The sequence below is a fragment of the Lolium perenne genome, chromosome 2 (genome assembly GCF_019359855.2).
Source record: "Lolium perenne isolate Kyuss_39 chromosome 2, Kyuss_2.0, whole genome shotgun sequence".
Lineage (NCBI taxonomy): Eukaryota > Viridiplantae > Streptophyta > Magnoliopsida > Poales > Poaceae > Lolium > Lolium perenne.
The window spans coordinates 312,461,315-312,481,055 of record NC_067245.2 but is presented as its reverse complement, the minus strand read 5'-3'; the positions used below and the strand labels follow the sequence as shown (position 1 = coordinate 312,481,055).

The window sequence follows — 19,741 nt, the reverse complement described above, 5'->3', positions numbered from 1 at the left end:
GTTCGAATATTTGTTCGGAGTCCCGGATGAGATCCCGGACATCACGAGGAGTTCCGGAATGGTCCGGAGAATAAGATTCATATATAGGAAGTCATATTCCAAGTTTGGAAATGATCCGGTGCATTTATGGCAGGTTCTAGAAGGTTTTAGAAAAGTCCGGAAGAAATCACCATGGAAAGTAGAGTCCCGGAGGGACTCCACCTTGCATGACCAGCCAACCCTAAAGGGGAGGAGTCCAAGGTGGACTCCCCTAGTGTGGCCGGCCAACCCACCTCAGGGCTTGTTCGGTTATGAGTGGCTCAAATCCCACGTGGATCTAACCCGGGGAGTAATCGGGTGAACCCCCACCACCACCCCAATCCCCGCTAAACTCTTTCCCCATATCCCTGCTTTACATGTTCGTTCGGTTAATCCCCCGCACCCCACAAGCAGCAGCAGACTGGACATGCAGAAACAGCAGCAGGCATGCAGAAACAGTAACAAGCAGAAACATCAGCAGAGGCATGGCAGGCAGAAACATTCGGTTGATCGTCAGCAACAGTTGTACTTAAATATGGTTGCACAGTTCGCCAGAAACAGCAAGCAAGCAACACGATTGTACTTTAATCTAGTTGATATGAAAAATATCCTAGAAGATCCATCCGATTTTTATTGGGTAAACTTCAAAATTCAGCAAATTAATACAAATAAATATTTTGCTTTTCCGCAGTAAAGCACAGAAACTGATCCAATACACAGCACCCTTGCCCATCTTCTTCAGTTCTTCTGGAGCTTCTTCATGAAAAAACTCTATTTCTTTTCCCTCTATTATGTATCTATAATTTACAGAGAAAATGTAAGCAAAAGGCTCAGATAAAAAAATATCAAAATGGATCAAAGATCACAAAATGCAAGCACACATGAATGAATCAGTCAACTCCATATAAACTCAGAGACACAAAATATAAGCCAGTACTACATGAATGAATGGCAAGAAGCCTGTACTACATCAATGAATGGCAGGAAGACTGTAGTACATCAGGTGAACATTGCGCAACTGGTACTTCTTAATAGCGAGTTCAGTACTTCATGCAAACTTATAATCTACACGAGAATTCCTTAAATCTAGAAATCTACATGAGAATTTCTCAAATCTAGAAATGCTCACACATACAGCTATATCTTACAACAACACATATGCAGTTAGCAAAGAAGCAAAGAAGTATGAAACGAAAGGAGATGAACTGAAGCTAACATCGTATAAGATCATTGGCTGCAAATATATGTGCTTTCTCTCTTCCTGAACCTGGACAAAAACCTAGCACAAGCTAAACCTCACCTTCATATCATACTTGTCTAATATCAAATCAGAACAAAAAAGTTCTGATATGAGAAGTTTTCTCTGCTACATCTTTGAAGCTAGGAAAATAAATTACACCCATATTATTGGAATTCCAGAACCTGAGCATCAGTAAATGTGTTTCACGTATATGAGCCAATAATAATAAAGTATGAAACATTTTGGCATGTTAATCGTGGGGTAATATTAGCCACCTGCCTTAAGACATGACAGGGTATTCAAATAAATAAATGGCCACCATCATAATCATGTGAATATGTGATTTTGGTTGGTTTACTGTAATTTATCCAAGTTTATATAGTCGAGAAATACCAAAAGTGAAGCATGAGTTTACCTTTCCTAAGCCATTTCGCCTTGCAGCCACATCAGAGCTGTATCCATATCAACGCAAAGGAAGAGCTCGCGATTGTCAGCATTCGTAAAGACTTTTAGGGCTTTGACCTTATCCTCTCGTGACAATCCCATTGTGTTTAGACGAGCCACGCAGTTCTTGATTGAGTACTCATCCATGTTCGCGATTTGCTTGCTCTCGACCTGCTTCATCTTGATCTCAATGTACTTCTCCATCATAGCAGCAATATCTCCATTTGACCGGCGCTTCTTGGGTTCATTTTCAGTACTTGTTGATGGTGCAGCAGGCACCGTGGGCTGAGCCTCCCCGTTCCCAACAAAGTTCTCCATCATACTAGCCTCTTGCATCCCTCCTTGTGTATCATCCACCAAGGTCTCTGCATTATCATGATGGGAATGTGTCGCCTCTACAGAACTGACCTCGGGATTGACCTCCACTTGTGTGTGCTGTGTTGGTTCAGTGGAAGTGAAGTTGTAGTTTCCCTCGGCAAGATGTCCATCATATAGCTCTCCCAAGGCATCAAAGAGGGGAAAAGCCTTGTTGCTACGGAACTTCCCGATCTTAGGAAATGACTACACAATATAAAGGAACACATGAGTGATGCATATTGTTAAAAGGAATGAATATAAGCATGAAAGGAGCAATACAAACTATCTTACAATGATGAGGTTGTCCCACAACTCTGGATCAGCTTCAATCATACACCGTTTCTCATTCCACGAAACCCCACTCTGCTGTCTAGCCTCCTTGAGCATCTTGTACTCTCTCTTCAACTCCTTCTCCTTGTCTTGGATCTGACCCTTTGTGTAATTCTTGTATGGATGGTTATCATGGAATTTCTTGGTAATCCTGTTCCAAACATCGGTGGACCATCCATTCTGCCCACGATATTGTGGAGTATTGTGCTCATGGAGCAAATCCACAAGAGCCTTCTCTAGGTCTGCATTCCAAGAGGCCCTAGCTGTTTGAGGAAAAAGTCAAGTTCACAGTAAGCTACACATTATAAAAAGTCAAGTAGCATCAATCACATTAAAGGAACACATGCACTCACCTTTAGATGATGTTCCCCTCTTTTTTGTTACCCCACCACTGCCTTGCGTTCCCGTCCTTGGAGATCGTCTTACATTCGTCATGGTAGACATGGCGACCCTATAAATATTATTGATACAAGCAGCCAGACATTTATTCACCATATAAGAATTTAAAAATCTCACATCAAACAAGTCTGGTACTTTATTACATCAAACAAGATGCAAAACAAAAGAAGTTCAAGTCTGGTACTTTATTACATCGAACAAGATGCAAAACAGAAGAAGTTAAAGTCTGGTACCCTATTACATCAAATAAGTTCAGATGTCACTACTTTATTACATCACTACTTAACGTCGGTAATCTGCCCACATTTGTTGCGCAATGGTATCTCTAAGGTTGTCGCCTTCATGGTTGACTTGATGATTTTGTGGGGGGTCACCATCAGGTAGGTCAACATAGTTTGCTGCAGGTATGAGTTCTCTTTGGTTATCTAACCAACTCTCATCCCCCTTGTGCATACGGATGATGTTATGCAACACTGCAGCAGCAGCCGGTAGCTTGACTTGGTTTTGTATTGTGTGATGTGTTCCAACCTTGAGAATGGGGAAGCGCTTCTTTAAGATTCCCAAATCCCGTTCAATATGATTCCGTATCACGGCATGGCGATGATTGAACAGTTCTTGGTAGTTTTGTGGTGCTCGGTGACCACGGCCAAACTCCTTCAAATGGTATCGAACACCACGATACGGAGCAAGAAAGAACTTAGTATTTGCGTACCCACCGTCCACAAGATAGAACTTGCCCTCAGGTACTCTAAACCCTTTGCGAATTGCTGACCTAAGAACCCTAGCATCAGTCGCAGAGCCCTCCCAACCACAAGAAATGAATGTGAAGTTCAGGTCAAAGTCACACACCACCATCACGTTCTGGCTGAGTGTTCCCTTCCTATTTCTAAATGGTGTGGCTATGTCACCATTAATGTTCATGGGAACATGAGTCCCATCAATAGCTCCAAGACAATTCTGCAAAGAACACCAACAAGGTATCATTTGCTATGTGAAAAAGAATATATTTCCATGGTTATATGATTTAGACTGAAGTAGTTTAGCAAAAACCTGAAAATAAGGAAAGAATCTTGGGTTGTTCCGGATCTTTGGGTGTACTTGAGCTGGATTGGGAGGCTTCAGAAAGTGTTTGGATAGTGCAGGAACGATGTTGAAGAAGTTATTCATGATGTTATGGAAAGTGTCATTACTATGCTTGAACTGTACTTGGAGATCCTGGTATGAGGAATTATGGGACAACATCCACAGAAAGGCTGCAAGTTTCTCTTCGACGCTAAGTCTGGTATCACGCACCAATCTCTCGCGTCGAAGGAAACTAGCCAAAGCCCTGAAGATGTGGGCCTCCATCCTAAATGCTACCCGACAATTTTGTACGTGCCCTTCCAGCAAGTCCCTTACAACCTCCTCGCCTCTTATCGTCGATGTATGGCGGGGCTTTTTTTCCCTTGGTTCACCCAGCAGATGCAGCATTGGTAAAAGAAATAGAATCATATCATCATCATCCTCCTCTTCCTCCTCTTCCTCCTCCTCTCTCTTCCTAATCCGATCCGTAATTCTCAAAGCCATTCAAAAACTAAAGATAAAAAGGACACTAGTTATTTAATGAACAGAATTTGCTTTTAATTAAAAACTTATAAGTACTGATGTTATACATTCTATCCTATATAGAGCAGGTTGCCAATAACCATCATGTAAAGGATGCACTGGACAGTTGGTACTCTACAGTAGTTTCAGGTTTAAATTACTACAGCCAATAACCATCATGTAAAGGATGCACTGGACAGTTGGTACTCTGCAGTAGTTTCAGGTTTAAATTACTACAGCCAATAACACACAAAGTATAACTGCAGGATTAATATGTACTCTGGATAATTGGTACTTGCTGAAAAGGATGCACTGGACAGTTGGTATGCAGCCAATAATTTCAGGTTTAAATTACTACAGCCAATAACCATCATGTAAAATAAAAACAGGATGAAATAAGTTAAGTTGAGTAGATCATTTACCACACGGAAGGAAGCTTACAACAGAAATACAACTATCGGGATTTTTCTTCTAGAGGAATTCCACTGTTCAATTAATATATATGGTTGCCTCGTGCTGAAACTGAACATTTTGCAATCAACATTTTATTGAAAATGAACTGAACGAGAAATCTCAGCCAGCTAACTACGGTTTGTGACATATTCAGACTCTTATTAGATTCTTTTATTAACTTAATATCACATAGAGCTAACTACGGTTTGTGCATATATATGCATTTTAAATCATGACCGTGCCATGCAATATCCCAGTTGGTAAAACCCAAAATCAATCAACACTAGAAACAACCATGAAATCGAAATAATCTGGGTGACAACATTGGTGCTCGCCTCACCCCCTTGCACCACAGCAAGCATACAGGTACAACAGATATATAGAGGAAGACCATGAAGATTAAGTTCAGCACACGGACGTTCCTGGACAAGATCCATGCCAGATCGAAACCAACCAACACGAACTGATCGGATTACCTTCTACGTACCGGCCGGCGTTCTCTGCAACCGAACGAGGCCTTATACAGGAAGAGGTGGAGGGGAGGAGGAGGAGGAGATGGTTTACCTTCTACCGGCCGGCGTCGGAGGCGGGGAAGGGCAGATCTTGAGCCTGCGGCTAGGGATTTGATCGGGCTCCGTGGCGGCGTCCGTGTCGAGGAAGGGTGGCGTCCGCTTCGTCGAGGAGCTCTCCTCCTCCAGCCGCCCACCGTCGAGTCGCCGCCGCCGTCCCTTCCGCTTGAATCGCCGGCGCCGCCGCTGTCGCGAGAGCGAGAGCACGCACGCGTCGCACGCCTCGCTCGGGATGGATTCCACGGGTCAAGAGTCGTGTTTCTAAAAACCGGTCGAACCGAGTGGTTTCAGACAAAACCGGGCGGGTTAGAAAACCGACGGGGTTTAACCGAACGCATTTTCGGAGCGGGCCGGTATTTAACCCCCGGGGGCCCAATACCGATGTATCCACGCGAATTCCGGCCCGATACCGGGCGGGATGGGGCTAACCGAACGAGGCCTCAAGGAAAGGTGGGAGTCCCACCTTGGGTAGGACTCCCTCCTTGAGTAGGTTTCCCACATATGGGAGGTTTTAGTGTTGGGGTCTTATTCGAAGACTTGGACTAGAACTCTTGGGGCTTCCACCTATATAATGAGGGGCATAGGAGAGGGGGCTGACCACTTCAAGCCTCAGCCTTGGCCGCACCCCTTAGAGGGCCGGCGCCCAACCCCCCTCTCTCCCCAAACCCTAGCGGTCTCTCTCCTCCACCACATCCCGCACGCTTAAGCGAAGCTCCGCCGGATTTCTCCACCACCACCGACACCACGCCGTCGTGCTGTCGGATTCAAGAGGAGCTACTACTTCCGCTGCCCGCTGGAACGGGGAGGTGGACGTCGTCTTCATCAACAACCGAACGTGTGACCGAGTACGGAGGTGCTGCCCGTTCGTGGCGCCGGAAGCGATCGTGATCAAGATCTTCTACGCGCTTTTGCAAGCGGCAAGTGAACGTCTACCGCAGCAACAAGAGCCTACTCTTGTGGGCTTTGGAATCTCTTCAAGGGTGAGACTCGATAAACCCCTCGTTGCTACCATCTTCTAGATTGCATCTTGGCTTGGATTGCGTGTTCGCGGTAGGAAATTTTTTGTTTTCTATGCAACGTTATCCTACAGTGGTATCAGAGCCGTGTCTATGCATAGATGGTTGCACGAGTAGAACACAATGGTTTTGTGGGCGTTGATTCTTATGTTATCTTTAGTTTGAGTACTTTGCATCTTTATGGTATAGTGGGATGAAGCGGCTCGGACTAACTTTACATGACCGCGTTCATGAGACTTGTTCCTCGTTCGACATGCAACTTGTATTGCATAAGAGGCTTTGCGGGTGTCTGTCTCTCCTACTATAGTGAAGATTCAATTTACTCTTCTATTGACAACACTAGTATCACCGTTGTGGTTCATGTTCATAGGTAGATTAGATCTCTCTCGAAAACCCTAAACCACGTAAAATATGCAAACCAAATTAGAGACGTCTAACTTGTTTTTGCAGGGTTTGGTGATGTGATATGGCCATAATGTGATGATGAATATGTATGAGATGATCATTATTGTATTGTGGCAACCGGCAGGAGCCTTATGGTTGTCTTTAAATTTCATGTTGAGTAGTATTTCAAAGTAGTTGTAATAGTTGCTACATGAGGTGAACAACCATGAAGACGGCACCATGGACCTTGACGCTACGCCGACGATGATGGAGATCATGCCCGAAGATGATGGAGATCATGTCCGTTCTTTGGAGATGAAGATCAAAGGCGCAAAGACAAAAGGGCCATATCATATCACATATGAATTGCATGTGATGTTAATCCTTTATGCATCTTATTTTGCTTAGAACGCGACGGTAGCATTATAAGATGATCCCTCACATTAATATCAAGATAATAAAGTGTTCTCCCCTCGTATGCACCGTTGCCAAAGTTCGTCGTTTCAAAGCATCTCGTGATGATCGGATGTGATAGATTCAACGTTCATATACAACGGGTGTAAGCCATGTTGCACACGCGGAATACTTGGGTTTGCTTGACGAGCCTAGCATGTACAGACATGGCCTCGGGACAACGGAAACCGAAAGGTTGAACACGAGTCATATGGATGATATGATCAACATGTTGATGTTCACCATTGAAGCTACATCATCTCACGTGATGATCGGTTTTGGTGTAGTGGATTTGGATCGTGTACCACTTAACAACTATGAGGGATGTTGTATTAAGTGGGAGTTCATTAGTAATTAGATTAAAACATGAACTAATTATCATGAACATAGTCTGAGTAGTATTTTGAATTAATTTTGTAGTATTGGCATCCGTTTTCTACCATGCGCTAGTCTTGTAATTGAGATAGAAATACTGTTAAAATCTGACAAGAAACTTTACGGACTGGTACCGTATTGTTAAAGAATCAAGAAATGTTTAAGTCCTATTGCAAACTTTTAGTAAACCTCACATTGTTGATTCAAAGAACTATGGTTTCAATTAGTACCTAAAGTTATCTTGTCTCCGTGAAACTTGAAGTTCAAATATGTTTGAAAAGTAAGGAGCTGAAAATTTAGTTTTCAGAAATAATCAAGGTATGAGATATATGTGATATCTAAAGACCTTATTGCAAGATGATAGAATATAATTTGGTGAGACTACATAAACTCATAAGTTTTATGGGAATGTACGAAGGTTGAAGACGCAAGGCGTCCCAATCCTCCAACTATTGGGGCACCAACGATATTCGCATATCCATGAAGTGATTGTCCTTAGTATGCACCGTTGCTAAGACTCGTCGTTTCGAAGCATCACGTGATGATCGGGTGTTATAGATTCTACGTGTGCATATAATGGGTGCAAGCCAGATTTGCACATGCGAATACTAAGGTTATACTTTACGAGCCTAGCATGTACATACATGGTCTCAAAAAGTCATCATGATATGATGGATAAAATTATGAGTGAAATTGTTCATCATATTAAAAGGTTACTAATAGTGAAATCCTTGTCATATGATGATCAACTTCAAAGTAAGAACCTCAAGGTTATTGGTATTTGACCAACAAACCTAGAAGTTATTGATGTTGAAGTGTTTTTCTGAATAATGAGGAAAACTAAAAGAGAAACTACAAAAGTTTATTGGCAGAAAGAAAGAAAAGACTAGAAAGTCTAGCTCACGTGTATATAAATGATATACATGTTATGGTTGTATTCCTAGTTAGGTCACACTATGAAATTCTTGGGTATTAGTACTATATTGGTTGGTATGAAGTGTCATACAAAACAACGCAATACAAGAATACAATGGCCTAAGTAACTGACTAGGAATATGATAGGAATGCACGTCTGGAACAAAAATAAAGTGTTATTATGTTCGTCGTTGGCATTCTATCTAGCCCTTAGAATTTATAATAAAGAACTTAATAATTGTTATTTTGCTCTGGTCAAATAAAAACAATGAGTTGTTCAAATTATGACATTACTCCATGTACGATGGATAAGTTATTATAAATCTTAATGGTGAAACACACATACATAACACTGACGCTAAAATGACATAAGGCAAATGATTTGAATTCCACTTATTAGTGGAACCGCCATTTAGGTCATGTTGGAAAGGAACGCATGAAGAAACTCCATGCAAATGGATTATTGGAGTCATTTGATTTTGGAATCATTTGGCACTTGCAAATCTCTTCTAAAAAAAATGACTTAAGTACCGTTCATAGGCCAAGATTTGAACGGGCAACTAACCTAGTGGAAACATACATGATGATGTATATGGTTCACTGGGCATAGTTGTGTGCGGGAGATTCTTCTACTTCATGAAAACTTCAAACAATGAATTGAGTATATATATGTGGATATATTCGATAAGGAAGAAGTTTGAAACATTTGAATGGATTCAAATAGATTTCAGCATGAAGTGGAAATCATCGTAATAGAAAAGTCAAATATCTATGATTGGATCATTGAGAAAATATTTGAATTACGAGTTTTAGCGAACATATAAAAGAGTTATAAAATTGTTCTACAACTCACGTTTCTTGGAGTATCATAGTGATGATGGAGTATCCGAGAGATGTATCCAAATCTTGTTGGGTCAATGATGATAATATATTGATGCCATTATATTTTTTGTGGATTGTGCATTAGAGACTACCGCTTTTACACTAAATAGAGCATCATCATGATCCGTTGAAATGACACCATACGAGTTATGGCATGGGTATGAATCCTAATAGTCTTTTATTAAATTTTGGTATGCATAAGCATAAGTAAATAAGTTTACAACCAAAATCGGATGAATGTCTTTGTTGGTTATCCTAGAGAATTGATTGGGAATTCTTCCCACTATGGAGACAAAGACAAAAGTGTTTGTCAATGTTCTTATTTCCAAAAAATTGTTTCTAGCGAAGTTTTTGAGTGGGAGGACAATAGAACTTGATAAAGTTTATGAACCTGAGCATAATGATCAGAGTAGCGCAGCATCGGAATTGGTTCCGGAAGCGGCCACGACGATCATGGCTCCCATGACTACAAAATGTTTTAGCCATGGAGAACGAAGTACATATTGAATCTTCTAGGTATGGTTTACTTTGTGATCAAATAAATGATTTGTGGACAAAGGATTGATTTTGAACAATGATAAACCAACTACAAACAAAGAAGTTATGATGGGCCCTGACTCCGTTAAAATGGCTATACGCAATGAAATCCAAGATAGATGAATACTTTTTGAAAGAAAATGGATCTATAAAATTGATGGGCTTGGATGAAATATCCTTAAAGAAGCTTGACTTGTCGAAAAATTGTTTACGACAAAGTTCAAAGAGTTGACTATGACAAGATTAGATCTTCCTTAGCAATGCTTATATGGATTATTCTAGTAATCACTACATATTTCTTTTATGAGATATGTTAGTAGGATGGCAAAATACATTACTTATCAGAAGTAAGTTTTGCTGATCCATGGAATACTAGAAAGATATACAAACTTCAATTTGATGAAGTGAGTATCGCGGAGTTGGAATCTTCACCAGATGAAATAGTCAAAGAGTTTTTGATTTCATCAGAGACGATGAAGAGGCTTGCATTTGCAAGAAATTAAGTGGGAGCGCTGAGACATATTTATAATACTTATGTAGATGACATATAGTTGGTTATAAATGATGTAATTAAAATACTTGATTAAAAGGTTTCATTGAGAATTAACTTCAATGAAAGGATATGGACTAAAACAAATTTAGTGTCAAGATCTATGAAGATAGATTGAAACACATAATAAGTTTAAGTCAAAGTACATAGAATAGATATTGAAGTAGTTCAATATAGAAATATTAAGAAGGTGTTCTTTTCATGCGAAAGTTTTAACAAGACTTGAGTGTAATTGACACTCGATGAGTAAAAACACATGAGTGATTTTAGAATCACGAATAAAATGTACAAAATCAGATGTCCTATGCTCTAAAAGGTTACGAGCATATACTAGAATGATTCATGAGATGATCATTGGACAAACAGTAAGGATATTCCTGTGTGCTTTAGAAGAACCAAGGATACATATATAGTTTTATATGGAGTAATGACAAATAAATCACTGTAAGGTGTTGCACCGATATTTGTTTGGTCACATATAAAAATGAAAATTCAAATCTCAGTTAGGCTAAGTGTTGTTTAAAAAAGGTAGCACAATGAGCTAGAAGTAGTCTATGCTAGATTTAGAAGAGTTCTAAATATTGTGACGGATTCTACAAAAGAAGGCAGAGTATGTCATTGTTTTGACAATGACAAAGGATGATAAGTCAAGAGGTTCTTTTAGAACTTGGTGTAGTTCCGACAGAGTCAGAACTTTGAAGCTATATTGTGTGTGACAATATTAGTAACATATTTCAGACCGCGGAATTAAGGTTCCACCAGAAGACCAAACATATTTAATGCCGACTCATTTGGAAATGAGTGATGCGTTGAGACGCAAATGAATTACAAAATACATACGTTTCTGAGCATGTCAGATCCGTTGACTAAAACCTCTCCCGTGAGCAAAACATGATAAAACACCAGAAGGCCAAGGTGTTATATCTTTACAAATGTAAACTAGATTATTGACTCTAGTGCAAGTGGGAGACTGAAGGAGATATGCCCAAGAGGCAATAATAAAAGTGGTAATTATATATCTTTATGTTTATGATAAATGTTTATATATCATGCTATAATTGTATTAACCGAAACATTAGTACATGTGTGATATGTAGACAACAAAGAGTCCCTAGTATGCCTCTTAACTAGCTTGTTGATTAATGGATGATTAGTTTCATAATCATGAACATTGGATGTTATTAATAACAAGGTTATATCATTGTATGAATGATGTAATGGACACATCCAATTAAGCATAGCATAAGATCACGTCATTAAGTTATTTGCTATAAGCTTTCGATACATAGTTACCTAGTCCTTATGACCATGAGATCATGTAAATCACTTATGCCGGAAAGGTACTTTGATTACACCAAACGGCACTGCGTAAATGGGTGGTTATAAAGGTGGGATTAAGTATCCGGAAAGTATGAGTTGAGGCATATGGATCAACAGTGGGATTTGTCCATCCCGATGACGGATAGATATACTCTGGGCCCTCTCGGTGGAATGTCGTCTAATGTCTTGCAAGCATATGAATAAGTTCATAAGAGACCACATACCACGGTACGAGTAAAGAGTACTTGTCAGGAGACGAGGTTGAACAAGGTATAGAGTGATACCGATGATCAAACCTCGGACAAGTAAAATATCGCATGACAAAGGGAATTGGTATCGTATGTGAATGGTTCATTCGATCACTGAAGTCATCGTTGAATATGTGGGAGCCATTATGGATCTCCAGATCCCGCTATTGGTTATTGGTCGGAGTGAGTACTCAACCATGTCCGCATAGTTCGCGAACCGTAGGGTGACACACTTAAGGTTTGATGTTGAAATGGTAGAACTTGAATATGGAATGGAGTTCGAATATTTGTTCGGAGTCCCGGATGAGATCCCGGACATCACGAGGAGTTCCGGAATGGTCCGGAGAATAAGATTCATATATAGGAAGTCATATTCCAAGTTTGGAAATGATCCGGTGCATTTATGGCAGGTTCTAGAAGGTTTTAGAAAAGTCCGGAAGAAATCACCATGGAAAGTAGAGTCCCGGAGGGACTCCACCTTCCATGACCAGCCAACCCTAAAGGGGAGGAGTCCAAGGTGGACTCCCCTAGGGTGGCCGGCCAACCCACCTCAAGGAAAGGTGGGAGTCCCACCTTGGGTAGGACTCCCTCCTTGAGTAGGTTTCCCACATATGGGAGGTTTTAGTGTTGGGGTCTTATTCGAAGACTTGGACTAGAACTCTTGGGGCTTCCACCTATATAATGAGGGGCATAGGAGAGGGGGCTGACCACTTCAAGCCTCAGCCTTGGCCGCACCCCTTAGAGGGCCGGCGCCCAACCCCCCTCTCTCCCCAAACCCTAGCGGTCTCTCTCCTCCACCACATCCCGCACGCTTAAGCGAAGCTCCGCCGGATTTCTCCACCACCACCGACACCACGCCGTCGTGCTGTCGGATTCAAGAGGAGCTACTACTTCCGCTGCCCGCTGGAACGGGGAGGTGGACTTCGTCTTCATCAACAACCGAACGTGTGACTGAGTACGGAGGTGCTGCCCGTTCGTGGCGCCGGAAGCGATCGTGATCAAGATCTTCTACGCGCTTTTGCAAGCGGCAAGTGAACGTCTACCGCAGCAACAAGAGCCTACTCTTGTGGGCTTTGGAATCTCTTCAAGGGTGAGACTCGATAAACCCCTCGTTGCTACCGTCTTCTAGATTGCATCTTGGCTTGGATTGCGTGTTCGCGGTAGGAAATTTTTTGTTTTCTATGCAACGTTATCCTACACGAGTGACATGATTTCAGTACTAAACCTATATTGTTTATCATATATATGAGGTTGGTATCTATTTGCAAGGTGTATTACTTATTATTATGTTGAACCTGTGAATCCCTAAGGTGATAGATAGGGAAAAACAGGGGAACTATGTGATAGTTCGAGGATATTGTGTGTTCATGAATCTTACTGCTTTGTTCCGGGATATTTGAAAGGATAGACCTTAATTGCTTGTAGTTCCTAGTTGGCCCCGGTAAAATGAGAAAGCTGGATAAAAGATGTTATGCAAATTCTCTTTGTTAGTACGCATAGCTATATTTGGAGCACACACCTACACACAACTGAATTAGAGATGGATGCTATGGTAGTTGGATTACATTATGTGATCAATATCATTCATACAACACACCACTACTACCTCATGTCTACGCTTTTATCCACTGAAAGTTACACATCACTATTTCCAGTGAAAGCTAGAAATCCCTTGTTACTGTTTACTATTTTATTTTACTGCTTTGAATCATCAACTACAAAATCATCGCTTTCTTTGTGAGTTTATTGATATACAGGTGTGGTTGAGGCTGATGTCTCAATTGTTAAAGTCTTATTGGTATTCTTGTGTTCCCCTTGAGTCGAACTATAAATTTGGGTAATACTTCCCATCAAAGATTTCAGTGATCCCCTATACTTGTGGGAACTCAAGACATTTTCTGGCACCGGTGTCGGGGAGCCTAGCTTTGTTGGTAAGACCACTTGTTATCATTTACTTATTGCACTTATTTATTTCTCATCATGAGAAAGTATAAGGAACCTGCTAACAAGGACACTGTGCCATCCACTACAAGAAGAGGTACGAATCTGCCTTGTTGGCCACACTTTTTACCTAATGTTGCTACTACTCCTGCTATTAAAAAGAAAGTTGTTGTTCAAACAAGTTCACCATTATCCATGATGTCTATTATTAATGAAAAGGATTTGTTGGATGGTGGTAAAGATAAAGAGGGGATGCTTAATTTATCTAAGCCTTTGTCCAATAATGACATTGAATCTGAATATGAAGAAGATGAATTTTATGATGAATGTAATACTACACTTATAGTCCTAAAATGACATTGAATCTGAATATGAAGAAGAAGATATTGCCTTTACTGAAGCTTTTATGAATATTGATTTAGATTTTTGGATAAATTTGAGGCTAGTATGAGTTCTTGCTTAGGATATTTATTCCCTGTTGCTAGAGAAAGTGAAGCACCTACAATATACATCAAAGATAAATATTATGAATTTGATGTCAACCCTGAGAAAATAAAAAAGGCTGAAACAATTAAGTTTTATGGTACATAAGAAGAACTTCCATATGAACTCTTGATGACCCACAAGTATAGGGGTTGTATCGTAGTACTTTCGATAAATAAGAGTGTTGAACCCAACGAGGAGCAGAAGGTGTTGACAAGCAGTTTCGATCAAGGATTCACTGTAAACACTAACAAACATGTTTGCAAGGGTATTTGGTATTGCGGGTAAATAAAGTGCGAGTAAATAAAAAACAGTAATAATAATTGCAGCGAGTGGCCCAATCCTTTTCAGAGCAAAGGACAAGACGGTTGTTGTACTTATGGTGACCAAACGTTCCTGAGGACACATAGGAATCTCTTCAAGTGCTTTCGTTTCATATAGCTAAATAATCTCCATTGGTTTGGTAAGTGTTGTGTGGGTGAACCTATGCTAATGCACTACCCCAAACTTGGACTAATGCATACTTGTGATTATACCTCTTGCAAGCATCCGCAACTACAAGAAAGTAATTAAGATAAATCTAACCACAGCCTTAAACTTTGAGATCCTACACTCCCTCGTGCACCGGTTTCCTAAGGGGGGTTTTGGTTTCTGTCGCTCCCGCAACCCCACAATTAGTAGTCAAATACACAATGCATTCCCCTAAGACCCTAAAGGTGAAGTATCATGTAGTCGATGTTCACATGGCACAACTAGAAGAATAGCACCACAACTTAAATATCAAATCAGTGGATATTACTCAACATAGTTCCACTACTAACATCATGACTTCTCCCATGTCCTCAAGAACTAAATGAACTACTCACAAGACATCATATGGATCATGATCAGAGGTGATATAATGATGAACAACAATATGGACCTAAACCTTAATTCAATAGTTCCACCCAATAGCATCAACTACAAGAGGTAATCAACACCGGAAAAGTTTCCCCTATGAACTAGACAAGTATCAAACCCAAATTGATGCAGCGGGACGGAGTGGAGACAGCGGTGATGATGGTGTTGGTGGTGGAGATGATGATGATCCCGATGAAGTCCAGCTCGATGAGGGTGACGATGGTGACGATCTCCCCTCTCCGGGAAGGAATTTCCCCGACAGATTTCTGCCTGCCAAAGAGTTTCTCTCTCTCTATGGTTTTCCGTCCCGTAGCGGCGGCGAAATATTTCTCTGTTCGCTCCCCCGATGTTAGGGTTCTAGGGGGGATGTAATACGCGGGGGGCGATGTCAGAGGGGGCCAAGGTGCCCAGACCAAGCCGAGGAGCGGCCAGGGGTGGCCCGTGCCTAGGGGTGGTGTAGGCCCTTCATCGCCCATCTCTGCCTCCCCTTCTGGCTTCCTCCGTCATATGGAAAAATAGGACTTTCCGTATATTTTCTGGGAATTGTTGTTCTTCATAAATATGGTGTCTTGGCTCCGGCAGTTAATATCCCAATAATCATCTCTAAATATGTAATATATCAATGAATAGCAGTAAATTATGATATAAAATAGTGATGCAAATTGGACGTATCAACACTTAATAAACCTTACTGAGCTAGCTAATTTATTTGGTAACACTGAAATCCAACATCGCTATTACTTCTTGAAATTGTTTCCCTTCCTTTTAGGAGGAAGAGCAAAAGCTTGGTATAATTATTAAGCACCAAAATCAATTACTAGCAAACAAGCATACATTTACTTGTTTTATAATAAATACTTTCCTCCTAGTAAAATACATTCTCCACCCGCTGCGGTACCGGAGTTTGGAGTTGGAGTGTTGTCGAAACAAGCCCTATAAAGCACATATCGAAGATTCCTCTAATACAATCTAAAAGAGAAATAAAATCTCACAGTGGTGCAACCTCCCCAAGCGGGTGTTTGCACAAAGTTGGTGATGTCCTAGACGCCAGAAAACTTGTTGTAGTCTGAGACTTTTTATACTCCTTTCTTGGTGAAGATGTAGTTGCGAGATGCTCTTACAATTCCCTAGCAACAATGTTAGAAAACTTTCTGGCAGTTGCTTTAGGAAATCGCCTTATGCTTCCCAAACAACAACCACTGTGTTGTAGCTCTCCAATTCCCCGGTAGCGGCGCCAGAAAACTTCGTCTTGACGACGCTCACGTAGAGTGTCGTAGGAAGTGTCGTTTTTCCCACAAGGGTGACTCGGGGGTTTATATCGACCTCTCAAGGAATTGCCTTCGAATTACCTCCTCTTTCTCTTCTTCCAGCGATCCTGCAAAGCAAAGTTTTTGCATTGTGTTTCCAACTCCACCGTGTGGTTGTAAAGCACAAGTTTTTGTATAAGTCACTATAGATAAAAGAGGTATTGAAAGTAAAGTAAAGTAAATAATCTAAGCAAACTAGATAAAAGCGGTAAAGATATAGTTTTTTGGGGGTTTTGTGTGTGACTAAGTAACCAAAGTATTTTTGTATTCTTGGATTTAAATATTGCTGCAAATATAAAGTAATATAAAAGTAGTGGAAAGGTGTTTCCTGTGATTAAAATTGGACTGTGGTTCATGGATTCACTTGTCTACTCTCTTTTTAAGTCATAGTGGATACTAACAATTCATCAGTGATATAATATTTGTGTAACTTCAATATGTATTTGGGCATCACGTCCTAACATCGAGATGATACAACACATCTCTCTTATACTCCACAAGAAAGAGAAAACTCCAAGCAATCTTGTATTAAGAATTAACAGAGCATAGCCTTAAGTATTTTGACATTATGTTTGAATATCAAATATGATACCTTGATTCAACAAAATTATCACTATTGTCACATGATAAATATAGGGCATGCATTCACTTTATCCCTAGTAAGACAACAAAGGAAAAGGTAAAACCATGCATAATAGATCATAAATTTGTTGTCACTATTCAGTCACTACAACCATGCTACTCCATCTAATACACACTTCTTCCTAGAGATGCTCCTGCATACAAGTTGGATCAGAATAAGCACTTATGAACGGGGTACATGATATGCATCTATCAATACATCTTACACATAATAGATTCCAATCTCATATATCAATATCATATAATAAAGAACCACCACATAGGATTTACATATATGACCATAATCATGTTGAGCAACTCATATGATACTAAGATCTATGAAGATCAAGATACTGCCACAAACCCATAGTCCAGAGGTGGATTGCTCCCCCTTCATCATGGTAATGATATGGAAGATGTTGGAGAAGGTGTACATCCCTCCGACGGTGGCTCCGGCGGAGTTTCCCCTCCAATCTTTGCTGTTTCAACCTCTGTTATGGTGTTTCGGTGTTTCTTTGTCCCTCTCCTTGAAGGAACCCTGGGGAGGTCATATATATTGATGTTTTTAGGTCAAATAAAGTCGGTTGGCAAAAGAATCAGGCGAAACGGACGGCCAAGGCTCAAAAGAGCTAGGGTGGCGCGCCCACCCTTACTGGGCTCACCACTTGGCCTCTTTTGGGCCTCCAGATCACCTGCATTATATTCTCACTTTCATCACTTGCATGTTAAATAAAAGCACGATGCAACATCATTAATGTTCAACGTATGATGGGTGTGGGGGAGGGGGGTATGAAACATATAAACTAGCTTCAACTTATGGATTGATTAGGACAAGGTAAACCATCCTCTTCCTCCAGGAGGTATTGATTTAGTAAATTATATGTCAGTAGGCTGGATTATTACAGAGTTACACTTGAGAACCTTCCTACTAGTGTTAGCAAACATTCTTTATCAATTCACGCGCATGGACTGCAGGACATGATTTGCCAACCTTGGCTAGCGAAAGATTTTGCGGTGATGTTTGGATATAATTAAATATATTGCAAAAGTGTGAGATGCAGTCCTCCTACCTCCAAAATATGAAGGTTTCCTTATGGAGATAAACATTCCACCCCAACGTAACGGCCCTCTGTACAAAGTGTGCAGAAGCTGAATAAACAACTTCAACACACAGCTTCATCGCATGCATCTTCCAAGCAAGCAGTTTACATCTCGAACAATAAACTACGTCAACCATTGCATCAAGAGTTCTCTGAAGAAGCAATGATTCCCAACGTTCAAACTCGACCTCCCCCAGCAGCCTTTGCGATATACTGGGAGGAACAAAGGTTCCACATTTTGTATCCGGACAGAGCAAACTTCACTACAGTTCCTTCCTTGACATGCATTTTGCAATATGTTTGCATGCATTTGTGGCAAATGGAATGATGGCACGGAAGTTTGATGAAATCGACAACTGATGAAGCAATGATTTAGACTCAGAAGAGAGACAAAATTCAAATAACAAGGATTAATAAATGTAAATGGAAAACATAAAGGTTGGGCATGCATCATGAAGACCACATTACCATGATTCTGAAGTTCAATTTTTCTACAAAAAAGACAGTTTCACTCAGAACAAGGACTCACTGACTGTTGAATTGCTACCTCAAAATGAGAAACTCTAACATGGCATCTATATATGAGATTACTATATCTTGTCTCATTTTTTCTGTCAAAAAAAGGGAATACTTTGGGAACTAAACTGCTTTTCGCAAAGACCTGAGCAGTCTTAATGGGTGCTGCTTGGACCTGGTGATCCTTATGAGGCTATAAACATTCTTCCAGAAAGTAAGGCAGTCAGGTAGTTCACTCCTCTGACATACATACAATCTCTTTTGATTCCAGGAGCTTCTATACATGGTTATGCAGTTTTATTTCCAGCTGTCATGGGGTTTCGCGGTCTGCTGGACGACATCACAGTGTTCATCGCCGCCTACGCCCAGGTACGTCTCCGCTGCCTACTGGTCCGTCAACGTCACTCAACATGCCATCATGTTATAGTGTTGTGTTACAGAGATCCACATGCCATGTTAGGTCAGAACTCAGGAGATACATGGATATCTTTTGGCAGTATGGGTGTTTCCTGAATGACTGTAACCTTGTGCTGCCCAACTCCATTGCAGCTCAGCTGCGTTTGCGTTATTTCAACAAGCTAGTTTCAATGCTGCCATATGCCGTAGTTGCTTCTGCAGCTTGTTAATTGTATTTTGTCAAGTGTTTTGCATCCCAGTTACATACAAATCTCCCAATCCTGAATATCAGTCCATCTTTCAGGTGCAGTGATATGCTAGGATGATTGAATGATGCTCGTGGAGAACTTTCAGAAGTATGTAGGCCTGCTCCTGCTTGGAGGTTTACCATGTGAGCTTCCTC

General features: G+C 40.8%; 2 protein-coding genes across 2 annotated transcripts; both read right to left on the bottom strand.

The window, feature by feature from the left end:
• Positions 1–685: 685 nt before the first annotated feature.
• On the bottom strand, positions 686–2,835 carry LOC127336817 (uncharacterized). Its single transcript, XM_051363679.2, has 4 exons — positions 2,743–2,835; positions 2,351–2,652; positions 1,674–2,263; positions 686–815 (listed from the first exon to the last, which is right to left on the bottom strand). The coding sequence occupies exons 1-3, from the start codon at positions 2,831–2,833 to the stop codon at positions 1,679–1,681; spliced, it is 978 nt and encodes a 325-aa protein (XP_051219639.1). The 5' UTR covers positions 2,834–2,835; the 3' UTR covers positions 686–815; positions 1,674–1,678.
• Positions 2,836–2,899: 64 nt separating this feature from the next.
• On the bottom strand, positions 2,900–5,641 carry LOC139829755 (protein ALP1-like). The gene is made up of 3 exons (XM_051363678.2): positions 5,390–5,641; positions 3,839–4,361; positions 2,900–3,745 (listed from the first exon to the last, which is right to left on the bottom strand). Exons 2-3 carry the CDS (start codon positions 4,352–4,354, stop codon positions 3,071–3,073), a joined length of 1,191 nt encoding a protein of 396 aa, XP_051219638.1. The 5' UTR covers positions 4,355–4,361; positions 5,390–5,641; the 3' UTR covers positions 2,900–3,070.
• Positions 5,642–19,741: the final 14,100 nt, after the last annotated feature.

Coding starts and splice junctions, on each gene's coding strand:
- LOC127336817 (XM_051363679.2), bottom strand. CDS start 2,833: ATGTCTACCATGACGAATGTAAGACGATCTCCAAGGACGGGAACGCAA. Junction 2,653..2,742: donor GAGGGGAACATCATCTAAAG/GTGAGTGCATGT, acceptor TTCCTCAAACAG/CTAGGGCCTCTTGGAATGCA. Junction 2,264..2,350: donor TGTGGGACAACCTCATCATT/GTAAGATAGTTT, acceptor TATATTGTGTAG/TCATTTCCTAAGATCGGGAA.
- LOC139829755 (XM_051363678.2), bottom strand. CDS start 4,354: ATGGCTTTGAGAATTACGGATCGGATTAGGAAGAGAGAGGAGGAGGAA. Junction 3,746..3,838: donor GATTCTTTCCTTATTTTCAG/GTTTTTGCTAAA, acceptor TGTTCTTTGCAG/AATTGTCTTGGAGCTATTGA.